This window comes from Canis aureus, chromosome 26 (genome assembly GCF_053574225.1).
Source record: "Canis aureus isolate CA01 chromosome 26, VMU_Caureus_v.1.0, whole genome shotgun sequence".
Taxonomy (NCBI): domain Eukaryota; kingdom Metazoa; phylum Chordata; class Mammalia; order Carnivora; family Canidae; genus Canis; species Canis aureus.
In genome coordinates, this window is record NC_135636.1 from 26158205 (window position 1) to 26174654 (window position 16450).

General features: G+C 38.1%; 1 protein-coding gene across 1 annotated transcript; it reads right to left on the minus strand.

Moving 5' to 3' along the window:
* Positions 1-2275: 2275 nt before the first annotated feature.
* Positions 2276-5566, minus strand: DEFB127 (defensin beta 127). Its single transcript, XM_077874079.1, has 2 exons — positions 5322-5566; positions 2276-2654 (listed from the first exon to the last, which is right to left on the minus strand). Exons 1-2 carry the CDS (start codon positions 5368-5370, stop codon positions 2401-2403), a joined length of 303 nt encoding a protein of 100 aa, XP_077730205.1. The 5' UTR covers positions 5371-5566; the 3' UTR covers positions 2276-2400.
* Between the last annotated feature and the right edge of the window lie 10884 nt (positions 5567-16450).

The following is a 16450-nucleotide window of genomic DNA, read 5'->3' on the forward strand; positions in this document are numbered from 1 at the left end:
TTTAAAAAAAAAAAAAAAGGGAAAAAGGAAGATATTACAATTTCTTTTAGGCTGACACATTTAAAAACCTTAACAAAATGGGAGAAATGATGAAAGAAAAAATATGAGTTGAATAAGAAAATTGCAATTGTCCTTTAACTTTTAAAGAAATCTAACCTATAATTTTAAACTTTCTATAAGAAGTTGAATCTCAGTTGATTCTATTAAACACTCAATGAAGAAATAACATGAGAAGCTCTTAGATAAATAGGATAAAAGGGAATATGACCAAATTGATTTTGCATTTAATTTTAAAAATTGAACTAAATTTTTCTTAAAGAATAGTTTTAGATTTATAGAAAAGTTACAAAGATAGTACAGAGAGATTCTGTATACTCCTCAACCAGTTTCCCCTATTGTTAACATCTTATACACTATGATGCATTGACAAAGGCACCTCCAAGTATATTGCTATTAACTAAACTAAACTGTCTGTGACAGTTTCTCAGAAATTTCTTATTTTTGGTGAATTTGACAGATTTAAGGAGTATTGGTTGAATATTTTGCAGAATGCCATTCTGTTTGGCTTTTCTGATGATTTTCTCATTGTTAAACTGGGGTTATGGATTTTAGGGAGGAAGATAGCAAAGGTGACGTGCCATTCTCGTTACATAATTTCACGTGTTCATGCTATCAACATGATTTCTCCATAGAATCTGATGCATGATTTAACAGGTTTATCCATTGTAAAGTTACCTTTTTGCTCCTTTCCATACTCTAGTATTAGAAGGCAAGTCACTAAGCGCAGCCCACATTGAATGGAGAGAGGCAAAGCCCCATGTCCTCGAGGAGGGAGTATCCACATAAATTACTTGGAGTTATTCTGTACAGAAAATTTGTCTTTTCTTACGAATTTATTTATTTAGTAATTTATTCAGGTCAGTATGGATTCATGGATATTTATTTCTATGTTGTATTATAATCCAATGCTATATTATTTTGTTGCTCAAGTTGTCCCATCTTTGGTCATTCAAAATTCATTCAGTGTGACTCCGGTGTCTCACTAACATGCCCCAGCCTTCTGATTTTTAAAGCATTTTCTTGCTTTCTGGTACTACAAGATGCTCTGAGCTTATCGTGTATATTTTTTGCCTCAATCCTAAAATAGGAGATAAGAGGTAATTAAGAAGAAAAGCAGAAAACAGGTAATTAAGAGAACACATGCCACAAATTTGTGTGGCGGGTGTCACATGGTGAAATGACATAAAAAACAAAACCAGAAAATGAGTGCAAAATGTATTTGGAAAGGAAAGCTTTCATGTTAGTCATATCTAGAGGGTATATCTTTAAGAATTAGATAGACTGTATACAAGGATTATCATTATGTCATCTTGCATATCAAGATAGCAATAATGTCTCGTGTAATACTGCAATTGAAACCAATTCCTAAGTCCTTAACTTTTCCTCCAAATTCCAAAGTGCCCCAGTTGCCAAAAGGATCCATTACTAGTGCTAACATATAAAACATCAACAGCAAAGGAACAACTAAAAGCTTGTCTTGAAGTTACATATTTTATTTTTGCCTCTACCTTATATAGCAAGCTCCATAATAGTAGAATCCTATTCATCTCTATCTTCCCAGTTCACTGCTTTTTACAGGAACTAAAGAAATTAGGTTTCCCTATAGTTCATCTTTGGGAACCCTATTCAATGACCAAACAAAGTGCATGTATATTCTCCTGAAATGTCTTGTTTGTTACAATTTTTTTCCATTTGTTGATTTTTTAAAAAAAAAAAATTTTATTTATTCCAGAGACACACACACACACAGAGAGAGAGAGAGAGAGAGAGGCAGAGACATAGGCAGAGAGAGAAGCAGGCTCCACGCAGGGACCCCCGATGTGGAACTTGATCCCTGGATTCCAGGATCATGCCCTGAGCTGAAGGCAGACACCCAACCCCTGAGCCACCCAGGCTGTCCTCCATTTGTTCATCTTATACTGTTTATGCAAATTGGCTTCTCACAAACATTTGCCGGTTGACATCCTACACATTTCAGAAGGCACTATAATCCTAAACTCACTTGTGATTTTCCCTGAATACTTGGCTTCACCTTTCCCTCTCCTGAATTCCATTACAACTTTCCTGAGTTTCTTGTTCCAGTCTTTCATGTTATAGATTTTTAGTGTCCTGATTATAACCTCTTTCCAAGGGGTAGGCTTTGAGTTGTCCTTATCGTTTCATTACTTGGTGTATTGACTGTTCAATCTCTTATTAAAGAACAAATGAGTCAGAAAACTGTCAGTGAGCTTTATTAGAATCTGCCGTAAGGGGGTCAAGGTATCAGAAGGGAGAAGATGTGGACCTCTTTACTTTATTGGAATAGGTTGAGAAATAAAGGATCAGAAAATTGTACTTGATTTATGTAGAATTTGTCTTGGATCTTGAATAATTTTCTACAATTATATCATCATCTTGAGGGAAAGTCATTGCATATGTCCTTGGCTCTGGAGGAGGTGGCTTTGTAATTTTTCTACGTGCTTCCAATTCCACGATGTTGAGGCAACAATATCTCCCATTTTCACAAAGTACTTCACGTATTTCACTTATTCTGCATATTTTCCTGCAATATCCTCGTATATATTCACCCCAGCATCTCTTAAGTTGTTCAGTTACTGTGCATATAAAGAACAACAGGCCAAGATTAGTGTTTGAGGCTAAAAGGCAACTTTGATCATGGGAAAGATAGAGGATGTTTGTAAGGGGTTAGGTATATGGGAGATCCACAGTCATAAACTCATAATATCCTATGGAGGATGCTTCAAGAAGGTAAACCTCAGGATTTATGTCTAATTGATCACTCATATTTACTTCCTCCCGGGTTTGGGGCTTCCATTCAACATCTGATGGAGTCCCCCAAAGGCATCAGATCTTATATGGGAAAATAAAGCAACTGAATCTTCGATTTCAGGCTATATATGGACTATATACTCCATCTGGGAACCTCAGCACATCTGTCTCCATTTGAATGCTCCCAGGGTACTACTTCTTTTTTTTTAAATAATAAATTTATTTTTTATTGGTGTTCAATTTGCCAACATACAGAATAACACTCAGTGCTCATCCTGTCAAGTGCCCCCCTCAGTGCCCGTCACCCATTCACCCCCACCCCCCAGCCTCCTCCCCTTCCACCACCCCTAGTTCGTTTCCCAGAGTTAGGAGCCTTCCATGTTCTGTCTCCCTTTCTGATATTTCCTACCCATTTCTTCTCCCTTCCCTCTATTCCCTTTCACTATTATTTATATTCCCCAAATGAATGAGACCATATAATGTTTGTCCTTCTCCGATTGACTTATTTCACTCAGTATAATACCCTCCAGTTCCATCCATGTCGAAGCAAATGGTGGGTATTTGTTGTTTCTAATGGCTGAGTAATATTCCATTGTATACATAGACCACAGCTTCTTTATCCATTCATCTTTCGATGGACACCGAGGCTCCTTCCACAGTTTGGCTATTTTGGACGTTGCTGCTATAAACATTGGGGTGCAAGTGTCCTGGCGTTTTATTGCATCTGCATCTTTGGGGTAAATCCCCAGCAGTGCAATTGCTGGGTCGTAGGGCAGGTGAAACAAAAGCAAAAATGAACTATTGGGACTTCATCAAGATAAGGAGCTTTGGCACAGCAAAGGATACAGTCAACAAAACTAAAAGACAACCTACAGAATGGGAGAAGATATTTGCAAATGACGTATCAGATAAAGGGCTAGTTTCCAAGATCTATAAAGAATTTATTAAATTCAACACCAAAGAAACAAACAATCCAATCATGAAATGGGCAAAAGACATGAACAGAAATCTCACAGAGGAAGACATAGACATGGCCAACAAGCACATGAGAAAATGCTCCACATCACTTGCCATCAGGGAAATACAAATCAAAACCACAATGAGATACCACCTCACACCAGTGAGAATGGGGAAAATTAACAAGGCAGGAAACCACAAATGTTGGAGAGGATGCGGAGAAAAGGGAACCCTCTTACACTGTTGGTGGGAATGTGAACTGGTGCAGCCACTCTGGAACACTGTGAGGATGTTTCTCAAAGAGTTTTTCTTTCTTTCTTTTTTTTTTTTTTATCATCACCCCACTTCTAGTGCCCAGAGAATAATAATTTGTTTCTATGTATTTATATCTGAGTCAGACTATGCTCCTGGGTTCATACTCACTACCATGGTCAAGAATGACTGTCTTACTGTCCAGTTAGGGTTTTTTTCCCTCAATAATCTTCCTTCCTTATTAATTCTCAGCATTGCCCATTTTTACTACTGCATATCTTCCTTTAGCTTCTATGTCATCACAATAAACTTGGATTTGTTTTACCCCTCTATGAGTCCTCATAGTCCTCCATCCACCTCTAAAGGCAAGATTTTCTCCTGTTTAGTTCCACAATTTTCTTCACCTTGATATATATTCTTTCCTTTAGTGATCCTAAATACTTTTGGTGATCTATAGAGTTAAGATGTTCAGATTTTGGCTTCTGGGCCTGTACAGTCTTCTGAGATAGACCCTAGATGGACTCCACCAAGAGCATCAGATCTTGTTTGTTGAGGCCAGCAAAGATGCTGCCTCCAGCTCCAGATTCTAGAACTCTTTTGATTCTTAGGCCAGAGAGAGACATTACTAATCCTATAGTAAGAGCCAAATATAAGATATCTGCTTTTGAAAGAGGAAAAAAAACACTAATTTTAAGTTCTTATTATGTACCAAGCCTTAAGCTAGATATTTTACAAATGCCATTTAATAAAGCCCCCATGATCCATGTGTCATTACCTCCACAGATGAGGAAACTGAGGCTCAGAGAGTCTTTACCATTTATCCAAAGTTGACAAACTAGTAGACTTTGAAAGCATATTTCTCAAAGCTGACTCCAAAGTTTGTGCTTCTTTCACTATTCACACCGTAGACTAAAATATATATTGGAGTGGAAGAAAATATGGCTGGGTGTCAATAAAAACTGTATCCAAATAAATAAATAAATTCCTAGATATTAAGCTGATTCCTTTCTACAATGAGACATTCTCAGGAAAATTCTGGTCCCTTTTCAACTCTGTAAATACTTCTTTTTAAGAACAGTACTATGGGTTTTTTTGTTTGTTTGTTTTTTAAAAAGAACAGTACCATGCATCAGGAAAAGGGAATTTCTGGTGACATTAGTAAGACTTCAGGCATCCCAAGGGGTCCTATCTCCTATTACCATGAATTGTGAAATTCCCTTTGTTCTTGTAAATAATCCATCCCATTGTTGATTTGAGCGAGCCCCTGGAAGGCTCTGGATTACCTTTGGACTTCTGGAACAGCAGGATTGCAATGATCAGGATGAGCTTCATGGCCAGGTTCCCACAGGAGGTGGCAGCCAAAGCTCTTTGTCCAGTGAGTTGTACACCATTCCACCTTCTTCAGAGACTTGGATTCTTATGCACCAAACAAGAACAGATGGTATGATACAACATGTGTTCCCAAATATCTGAACTGTGGACTTTGCACCATGTGGGCAGGCATAGGAAATTTGAGGTTACCCACTTTACCCCCACATGCAATTCAGAGACACAGCATGTTCTATCTCATCCCATCTGATGCCTTCTGTAGGCTGTAGACTACTGGTGAGAATAATCTGTGCTTTCTCTCCTTTGGCTGTCTGCCTTGCTAGACTTGGGTAGACATGTATTCACTTCTAAGTATGAATAAAATAATATAAGTAATGAAACCTATTCCATTTATTGTATTCATCTAAGTCTAGGATCTCTGGGTGTTGTGTCTATCACTTCAGTCCATCCAAATGGTAGCTGATTTTCATTTCCACATCCTAGATAAATTTAATTACTCACAGACAACCAATATACAATGATAGAGGAATAATAGGATAACTAAAATACAATTTCATTTAGAAACAGCAAAAAGGAGGAGAAAAGACAGAGATAATATAGCATATAGCGTTGTCCTGATGGACTAGAGCAAGGTTTTTTTTTTAGTTTAGTTTAGTTTTAGTTTCTATTCTTTCTGTTCTGCTCTCTGGGGAAGATTTCTCTTGTCCGTTGATCTCAGTGGCCATATCTTGCAGGAGGTTGGGGGAGAATTCTTCTGGGAGATGTGCTACTTTAGCAAAACATTTCTTACTAGTGCAGGTTTAGGAAATTACACAAATGATTTTGTTACCCAGGCTTTTATATCTATGGCATTGTAACTCTTTTGAGAGATAACAGACTTTTCTTTGAATTGCTTTCAGTCATTTTCATGTTTAAGACCAATCAACAAATCATTTTGAGTCTGGAAATTCATTTTATGTCACAAACAGGGCACTGGTATCTATAGAATAAGCTTGTGGAGATTATACCATCTCTATTCCATATCTAAACTCATCCCTTAACAGCCTCTCACTCTAGCTCTGACTATAAGCGTTTAATACAGTAGCATCTGGACAGTGTAGATGAACTAATTCAGAGTGATAACCATGAGTTTATAGTGATATCAATGTATATTTTTGTGTAATGTCACCTACAAACTTATCTAAATTTAGAAATATACACAACAGATAATTGCATTAATGCAGGGTTGTGGTGTGCCCAAGGAATTAAAGGACTGAAAGAAGAAGAAAAAAGGAGCCGCTGTTATTGGCTAGAGATCTATTGAAGTAGATCATGGACTCTCCTGGATATATAGAGAAATATAAACAGACTGTGGCTGATAAATTGATCTTTGAGTTTTGAAGACGAGTTTCTTTATTTTTAAAAGATTTATTTATGTATTTGAGAAAGAGAGAGCATGTGTGAGTGAGGGAGTTGTAGAAGGAGAGGGATAGAGTGAATCCTCAAGCATACACCTCACTGAGCATGGAGCCCTACTAGGGGCTTAATCCTACTACCCTAAGATCATGACCTGAGCTGAAACCAAGAGTCAGATGTTCAACCGACTGTGCCACCCAGGCACCTGTGAAAAGTTTATTTGTATTAACAAAATGAACTGCCTGTGCTATGGAGACACCATTTTATACCTAATCTGCGCTGTCTTTTTCACCAATTCCTGTCCCCTGCTGCCAGAGAGTCTATGAGCCTGATCTAAATCTATTCCATAGAGAGTATTCCTTTCCCCAAGTCCTCCTAGGGCTAAACAGTAAATGTTCCCATGAGCAAAATGGGATGAATAAAGAACATGATGTTTCTTAGGAAAACATCCACTGGGACTTTTAAAAGTACAAATTGTTTTAATGTACTTCTTAAAAAAGGACATGAGTATAATATATTTCTGGATAACTCACCCACCATGCTCTGTTGAGTTGAGGGGTTAGGAGAATGAATTATTTGATTATTTAAAAGGGCCTACCAGGGAAGTTGTGTTTGTTTGTAAGATTAAATTTTTTTTCTTTTTATGTCAATTAGAAATAGTATTTGAAAAATAGTCTTATTGTATAACATGTGCATTATTAACAAGAATCAGGAAACACAAAAGCAAAGAGAAGAAAGGAAAGACCAGTAATATTACTACCATCTAAAGAAAACATCTGGAAACATGTATGCCATTAAAATTTTTTTCTTTAATAGAATGAAAATAGTTTCATTGTTTAATCTAAATATAAGCTTATGGGATTTTCCTGATTAACAGGAAAGATATAGTAAAATTGTTTAAACTCTTATGATTTGCATGGCTTTTGAAAGTCTAGGGTCTCTTTAAAAAAAGGGGGGGGAATCCCTGGATCGCTCAGTGGTTTAGCGCCTGCCTTCAGCCCAGGGTGTGATCCCGGAGTCCCAGGATCAAATCCCACATCAGGCTCCCTTCATGGAGCCTGCTTCTTCCTCTGTCTGTGTCTCTGCCTCTCTCTCTCTCTCTCTCTGTCTCTCTCTCTGTCACTCATGAATAAATAAATAAAATCTTAAAAAAAAAAAAGAAAGTCTAGGATCTTTCAGATCTCTGCCAGTTCCAGAGATGTGTACATTCTCAGGGACACACTTGCCTTCAGAATTCTCTATCTTCATTTGCTAACTCTGACTTGTACCTTATTCATCCTCCTTGACACAAAACTCTTCCTTACCTCCCCCCCCACGCATAAAACCACACGTACTAAGCATTTTGGAATTTATCAGAATGTATACAAGAGTTTGAGAAGGAGGGTTACAAAGAAGGTGATTATTTGGCAGTAGCACAAGCAACTTTCAAAAGAACTGGAAGACATCATTGACCTTAAATTAAATTTCTTCATCCCACTAATAATGAGTTTTTCTGGTTTTGCCTGCTCTGAGCTTCTTACTAGCTCACTGGCTTTTGAAATATCTTTCCCTTTTTCATTTCTTCCACTCAAACTTCCTTTTCCAGATTGCTCCCAAGGACTTTTATATACTGTGGAATACTTTTTAGTGTCTATCAGTTAAAAGAATATTTCCTTGGCATTAATTCCTAGAGGCTGATTTGGGGGATTACTGGAAAAGCACATTGCTAAACCTATTATAAGATAGAGTAGGACATTATCTGTTAATACAAGAGTTACTTTGTCATGAAGACATAACCATTATAAAAATCTATGCATCGAACATAAAAAAGCCCGTAATATATGAAGCAAACATTGACAGAACTGAAGAGAGAAATAGACAGTTCTATAATAGTTGTTGGAGAATTTATAGTCTACTTTAAATAATGGATAGAAGGTCAAGATAGAAACTAATAAGGGAATAGAAAATTTAACAATATAAGTCAATTAAACCTAGAAAGCATCTATAGAATACCCAACTGCAGAATACACATTCTTCTATAGTGTACATGGTGCATTCTTTGGGATAGACCATATATTTAAGCCACAAAACCAGCCACAAATTTTAAAAAAAGATTTAGATAATACAAAGTATCTTCTTCAAACACAATGGAATGGAACAAGAAGTCAAAAGCAGAAGGAAAACTAGAAAATCCTCAAATATGTAGACACTAAATCACAGTCTTAATGGATCAAAAGAAAATCACTAGGTAAGTTAGAAAATACTTAGAGATTAATTAAAATGAAGAACAACATGCCGAAAATCATGTGTAGTGACAGTGCAAAGAGGAAAGTTGATAGAAGAAAGATCTCAAAACCATAATCTATCCCTACACCTTAAGGAAATAGAAGAAGAAGAGTAAGCTAAACTCAGACTTAGCAAAAGGAAGGAAACAGTAAAAATGACAGCAGAGAGATAAGTGAAACAGAGAATAGAAAACAACAGAGAATCAACAAAACCAAAACATTTTTCTTTGAGAAAAATATTGACAAAACTTTAGCTAGGTCGACTAAGAAAGAAATAGAGAAGACTCAAGTTATTAAAACCAGTAGTTAAAGAGAGGCCATTACTACAACATTACAGAAATAAAAATGGTTATGAGAGAACAATTGAATAATTGTATGCCAAAAAATTGGGTAATCTAGATGAAATAGGCAAATTCCTATAAAAACTATCAAAACTGACTCAAGAAGAAAGAGAAAATCTGAATAGATTCATAATGAGTAAGAAGATTGAATTTGTAATAAAAAAACCTCCTAACAAAGAACAGTCAAGGATCAGAAAGATTGCTAAACTGGTGAATTCCCCTAAATATTTTTCCCCTAAATATTTTTAAAAACTATCTATCAAAAAAAAAACTATCTATCTATCTATCTATCTATCTATCTATTTATTTAGAGCTTGAGTGGGGGTGAGAGGGAGAGAGAGAATCCCAAGCAGGCTATATGCCTAGCATGGAGCTGATGTGGGGCTCAATCCCAGAACCCTGAGATCATGACCTGAGCCAAAATCAAGAGTCCATTGCTTAACTGACTGAGCTACCTAGGCACCCTGAATTCCTTTAATATTTTTTGAAGAATTAACACTAATCCTTCTCAAACTCTTCCAAGAAACTGAATAGGAGGGAGCACTTCCTAACTCATTAATGAGGCTAGCATTACCCTGATACTGAAACCAAATAGACACAAGAAAATTACAGGAAATACAGTTAACATAAAAAAATCACATTCATGGAATGAAGATAAATAATTACATGGTCATCACAGTTGATGTTGAGAAAGCATTTGACCAAATCCAGCACCTTTTCATGATTAAAAGAAACAATAAACTAAGAATAGAAGGAATTCCCTCCACAAGACAAACCCCATAGCCAATATAATACTCAAGGGTGAAAGACTAAAAACTTTTCTTTAAAATCGAAACTAGCTAAGAATGTATACTTTCACACTTCTATTCACATTCTAGCTAGAGCAGTTAGACAAGAAAAAGATATAAAGAGCATCTAAATTGGAAAGGATGGGGATCCCTGGGTGGCGCAGCGGTTTGGCGCCTGCCTTTGGCCCAGGGCACGATCCTGGAGACCCGGGATCGAATCCCACGTCGGGCTCCCGGTGCGTGGAGCCTGCTTCTCCCTCTGCCTGTGTCTCTGCCTCCCTCTCTCTCTCTCTGTGTGTGACTATCAGAAAAAAAAAAATTAAAAAAAAATAAATAAATAAATTGGAAAGGATGAAGTAAGACTACAGAGAACATAATCTTATCCAAGAGGACTCCAAATAATTTACAAAATACCATTAGAGCTAATTAATTAATTCAGTGAAGTTGTACCTACCATAAAAATGACTTGCATTTCTGTACACTATCAATGAACAATCTGCAAATGGAAATGAAGAAAATAATTCCATTGACAATAGCATCAAAAAGGATAGAATACTGAGGAATAAATTTAACCAAGTAGATATAAGACTTGTATCCTGGAAACCCCAAAACATTGAAAAGTAAGTAAAAAGACATTTAAAAAATTTTATTTATTTACTAAACAGAGAGAGAGAGAGAGAGCACTGGAGCTGGGGAGAGGGGCAGAGGAAGAGAGAGAGAGAATCTCAAGCAGACTCTGTGCTGAGAGCAAAGCCAACTTGGGCATGGATCGCACGACCCTGAAATCATGACCTCAGCTGAGATCAAGAGTCTGGTGCTATACCAACTGAGCCACCCAGCTCCCTGTAAAAAGACATTTTTGTTCATGAATTAGAAGACAATATCTTTAAGATGTCAGTAGTACTCAAAGTGAGCTACAGATTTAATGCTACCCCTATCAAAACCTCAATGGTATTTTTTTTTTCAGAACTGTAAAAACTCATTCTCAAATTCATATGGAATTTCAAGAACCTTAAATATGAGAAAACAACTTTAAAGAACAAAATTGAAGGACTCAGACTTCTCAGTTTCAAAAGTTACTGCAAATCTATAATAACCAACACCATGTGGTTATGGCATAAGGATAGATACATAGATGAATGGAGTCGAATTAAGAGCCCAGAAATAAACTCACATTATGGTCCATTGATTTTTGACAAGGGTCAAGATCATTTGATAGGAAAGATTAGTCTCTTCAACAAATGGTGCTGGAAAAACTAGATATCCATATGTAAAGGAATGAAATTGGACCCTTATCTTGCATCATTTATAATTCTTTTTTTTTTTTTTGGTTTATTTTTTATTTTTTTAAATTTTTATTTATTTATGATAGTCACAGAGAGAGAGAGAGAGAGGCAGAGACACAGGCAGAGGAAGAAGCAGGCTCCATGCACCGGGAGCCTGACGTGGGATTCGATCCCGGGTCTCCAGGATCGCGCCCTGGGCTAAAGGCAGGCGCTAAACCACTGCGCCACCCAGGGATCCCTCATTTATAATTCTTAACTTAAAATTCACCAAAAACCTAACTTAAGATGTAAATCTATAAACCTCTTAGAAGAAAACAGGGGGAAATCTTTATGACCTTGGATTTGGCAATGATTTCTTAAAGATGACACCAAAATTACAGGCAACAAATTAAAAAAAAAATAGATAAATCTGACTTCACCAAAATTAAAAACTTTTGTGCATCAAAGAGTACTATCAAGAAAGTGAAAGGGGTGCCTCAGTGGCTCAGTTGGTTAAGTGTCTGACTCTTGGTTTTGCCTCAGGTCAAGATCTCACAGTCCTGAGATTGATTCCCACATCAGGCTCCCTGCTCAGTGAGGGGTCTGCTTCCCCACTTTGTCTGCTCCTCCTCCATTCACGGACACACACACACACACACACACACACACACACACACTTTCTCTAAAATAAATAAATAAATGTTTTTTAAAAAGTGAAAGTATACCTATTGAATGGGGAAAATATTTGCCAATCACATATCTGATAAGAGTAATATGAAGAATATGTAAAGAACTACAACTCAAAAACAAAAACAAAAAAATCCAATTTAAAAATGGGCAGATGATTTGAAAAGAAATTCCTCCAAAGAAGATATACAAATGACCAATAAGCACATGAAAACATTCTCAATATCTATAGTCATTAAAAATCAAAACCAAGATGAGATACTACTTCACACCTGATACAGTTTAACAAAATTTTTTCTTAATTTATTTTTTTGACAGACAGAGAGAGAGCCAGAGAGCCAAGCAGGAGAAACAGCAAAGGGGGTAGGAGAAGCAGGTTCCCTACTGAGCAGGGAGCCTGATGTGGGGCCCGATGTGGGGCTTGATTCCAGGACCCAGGGACTATGACCTGAGCTGAATGAAGGCAGGCACTCAACCGACTGAGCCACCAAGGCGCCCCAGTTAAAAAAAAAAAATTAAGGTTTTATTTATTTATTTATTCATGCAGAGAGGCAGAGACACAGGCAGAGGGAGAAGCAGGCCCCACACAGGGAGCCTGACGTGGGACTCAATCCTGGGTCTCCAGGGTCAGGCCCTGGGCTAAAGGCTGTGTTAAACCATTGAGCCACTGGGGCTGCCCTCACCTCTGATTTCTTTTTTTTTTGTTTTAATTTTTATTTATTTATGATAGTCACACACACAGAGAGAGAGAGAGAGGCAGAGACACAGGCAGAGGGAGAAGCAGGCTCCATGCACCGGGAGCCCGACGTGGGATTCGATCCCAGGTATCCAGGATCGCGCCCTGGGCCAAAGGCAGGCGCCAAACCGCTGCGCCACCCAGGGATCCCTCACCTCTGATTTCTTTAAATGAACTTCTGTGCCTTTCTCTCTTTTCTTTCTGGAATCCAGATTATTTTGCATAGACTACAGACTTCATTCTTGAGGACTCTATGCTATGCAGAATGACAAGCTAAAAAGGTAGAAATCAGCTTTGAGGATATCTTTCAGTTTAGAATGAGATGGGTTACAAATAGGTTGTGGTCTTGGAAATAGTGGAACTGCCTTTGATATGTGACTGTGCAAGATCCTCTTCCTCCATAAATCTGAGAGTTTTCATATTTATTTATTTATTTATTTATTTTTTATTTTTTATTTTTTATTTTTTATGATAGTCACAGAGAGAGAGAGAGAGGCAGAGACATAGGCAGAGGGAGAAGCAGGCTCCAAGCACCGGGAGCCCGACGTGGGATTCGATCCCGGGTCTCCAGGATCACGCCCTGGGCCAAAGGCAGGCGCCAAACCCAGGGATCCCCGTTTTCATATTTAAATAGAAGTTTATACCTCACTAAGTCTACATGTCTTAGAATTTTATAGGTACCAGAAACTGTTCTTTATGCCTTACCTATTTTAATTTTTAGAGTGATTCTAGAGGGTAGGTGTATGTGAAACATACCAGTGAAAGAATTGAGGGAGAAGCTACAAAATAAGTAAAAGCAGTAAGAAGCAAACTTAGATACAACATTTGGTATATTTTGCTCCAGTTTCTTCAGCTTTAATCACGTTGTCATAATTCTTACAGAAGGCTTTTTTATTTAATAACATTGTGCATCAGTGTGCTTGGCACATTCTGGATTCTCATACAATGAAAATTCCTTCAAAAGCTGCCACCTAAGTTCCAGCATGGGATGAAGAAAGAATGGATGTAAGGGAAAAGGACAGTAGGGTAAAATTTCAGGCTGCCACACTAAGATGATATTCCTCACCCATAATCACAGTGATCATAGCTCTGAGGTGTTTGCAAGGTAGTGATCAAGGTGATTACTGAGGGGAAAGCACAGTGAGTTCTACCAGGAGCCTTTAAAATCCCATCTGGCTATTCAGTGAGATCCTCTGATCTTAACCTCTGTCACAGCCTTCTTTGCATTGCAATGAGCGTCCTTCCCCCCAGGTGAAACATGGCTGCTAATCACCATACCCAAGCAAAACAGCCATGGTCTAGTGAGCAGGGCCCTCGGGAACTGTGCCTTTCTGCTCTTCCCCCAGGAATCAGCAACCTGCTATGGCTAAGTCCTTATGTTGTGAGTAAATTTGAATATACTACTCTAGCAACCTTCAAAGGACCCTGAGTGGGACTAAATATTTTCTTTATTCTTCAGCTTCATAAATTTAGGCTTAAAGGTGGGAAATCAATTGCCCACAGACTGAATAGATGGATAGATGGTCGGACGATGAGTGACCTCATAGATGTCTGACTGTGAAGCTCATGTTTTTTTCCACTGCCCTCCTGTGCTGAAGTGACCTGCCTCTGTCCATCCCCTTTCCTGTGTGAGTTCATGAGTTCTGCCTACAATGAGAGCCATGGGAGTAAAAGGCAATGATGTCCTGCTAGTTTGGGATGACCTACCCCTCAAATTTCCCCTGCTGGATGATAACACAGATCACAGATATATCTGTTTTAGGATGCAGAGGCCAGTTTCCTGGAGGAGATCTAGAATAAATGAAGATGGTATTTTAGTAATATCCAAAAATCATCCAGGCTATCAAAGAACCCCCTTTCTTTTTTCAATAAGTTCTAATATAGAATCTAGTTAGGGAACAGGAAGAGAGAAAGAAAAAGAAAAAGTTTCCTCTCTTTGAATAAAATTTCAAAATCTGGCTAGAGGAGAAGGCATACAAGTAGATACATAGAATATGATGTGGCATGATGACAAATTCCATATAAGCCATAATAATGGAGAACAAGTGGTGACAGTAGTTGTATTATGGGTGGAGCAGTTAGGTTATCAATGTCTTCTGGATGGGAATAAAGATTTTCCTGGACGGGGGTAACTGGAGAGAGCAGCATATGTATAAAAATTCAAATTCAGAAGCATTCCAGTGAGTCCAAATCAATTGTGTTTAAGTGTGAGTAGCAGAATTAGGGGATGAACCTAGGGGGAGTGAGAGGAGATAAAATTGGAAATTTAACTTAGGATCTGAACATGAAGAACAATGAAGCCTGGACTGAAATGTTGGCTAGGATGCTGTGAGCAATGATGCCAGAAGGAGAGCTTGCTGATTAGATTTGTGTCAGAAAAATGACTGGCTACCAGTGTAGAGGATGTGTACGTGTGTGTGTGGAAGAAATGCATAGCGATGAACAGGAAGGCTCTTGCAATAATCCCAGGGCAAGTCTTGAGAGCTGAGTCCTTACTCCCGCAGTGGAGATAGAAGTCATGATACATATTAAAGGTAGAAGATTTGCATAGACCTATTAGTAATGGGATGTGGGATCAAGTGAAGATGGAAAAGGGTACCATGACAGCACTCATGGACTTGTGTTTACAGTGTGATAACTTTTCCACCAATGTTTTCACCCACTTTTAGTTCTCCACATTAAATCCTTGGCCTCTTGTGAGGTGAAAGGTGAAGTTGACCTGATGAGGCATAACGTAAGTTCATATTTTTAGCATCAGAAAGATAGCAGCATGATAAGGGTAAGGAGAAAGATATTCAGTCCAACCCTATCACCTCCTAGGTGGACAAACTGAGACTGACAAAGACAAACATAGCCAGTGAAGGCAACCGCATTTCCTATTCTCCCAGTCTAAGTATCAAGGAGTGTGTCTGAGGCATGGGTAGGTGACTATGATGCCCCTGGTCCTATTCTCTTATTTGTGCAAGCAGAGTTCTTAAGGGAAAAATCCTTAAGCTTAAAGTGAGTGTCTATCCCCATGCTCAGGTCACACTATAGAGATCTCATTCTACCATCCTAAGTTGGAATCTGTGATTGAGGATTTCCAGGGCACAGGAGAAAATTGGACATCAAGTGTAGTGACAGGATGCTGTCAGTGGTCAATTAAATGTTCTAGTTCTAATAATTATACCTCAAGTTTCTTCTCTGAAGTGAAGTCACAATACCGACATTCTGAAGTTGTTATAGGCAATCTAATAAGAAAATGATTACCTAAGCACTCTGTAGCAATGCTTTTGTATCAGTAACCACTTCAAAAATACTTAAGATTTCACCCTCAATCTATAGGAAGAGGCCTTCAGACATTCCATATTATGGGCCATTGGTTCTCAAAGTGTAGTTCCTGGCCCAGAAACATTGGCATCACCTGGAACTTCTGAGTAATAATAATTCCTCAGGCCTTACCACAGAATCCGAAACTGGAGATGAGGCCAAGAAATCTGTTTTACCAGTCTCTCCAGCTGTTTCTGATGTGCTTTAAATTTGATAATCACTGCTGTAGGCAGATTGTAGGCCTGCAGGCTGGGAACTGTCTTCAGTGACAGTTCCCAAGCTCATTGTCCCAAGCCTC

What these genes read in the sequence shown, in the direction of transcription:
- DEFB127 (XM_077874079.1), bottom strand. Translation starts at nt 5,370, where the DNA reads ATGAAGCTCATCCTGATCATTGCAATCCTGCTGTTCCAGAAGTCCAAA. An exon ending in GCTGTTCCAGAAGTCCAAAG is followed by an intron (nt 2,655 to 5,321) that starts GTAATCCAGAGC and finishes TTATATGCACAG; the next exon opens with TAACTGAACAACTTAAGAGA.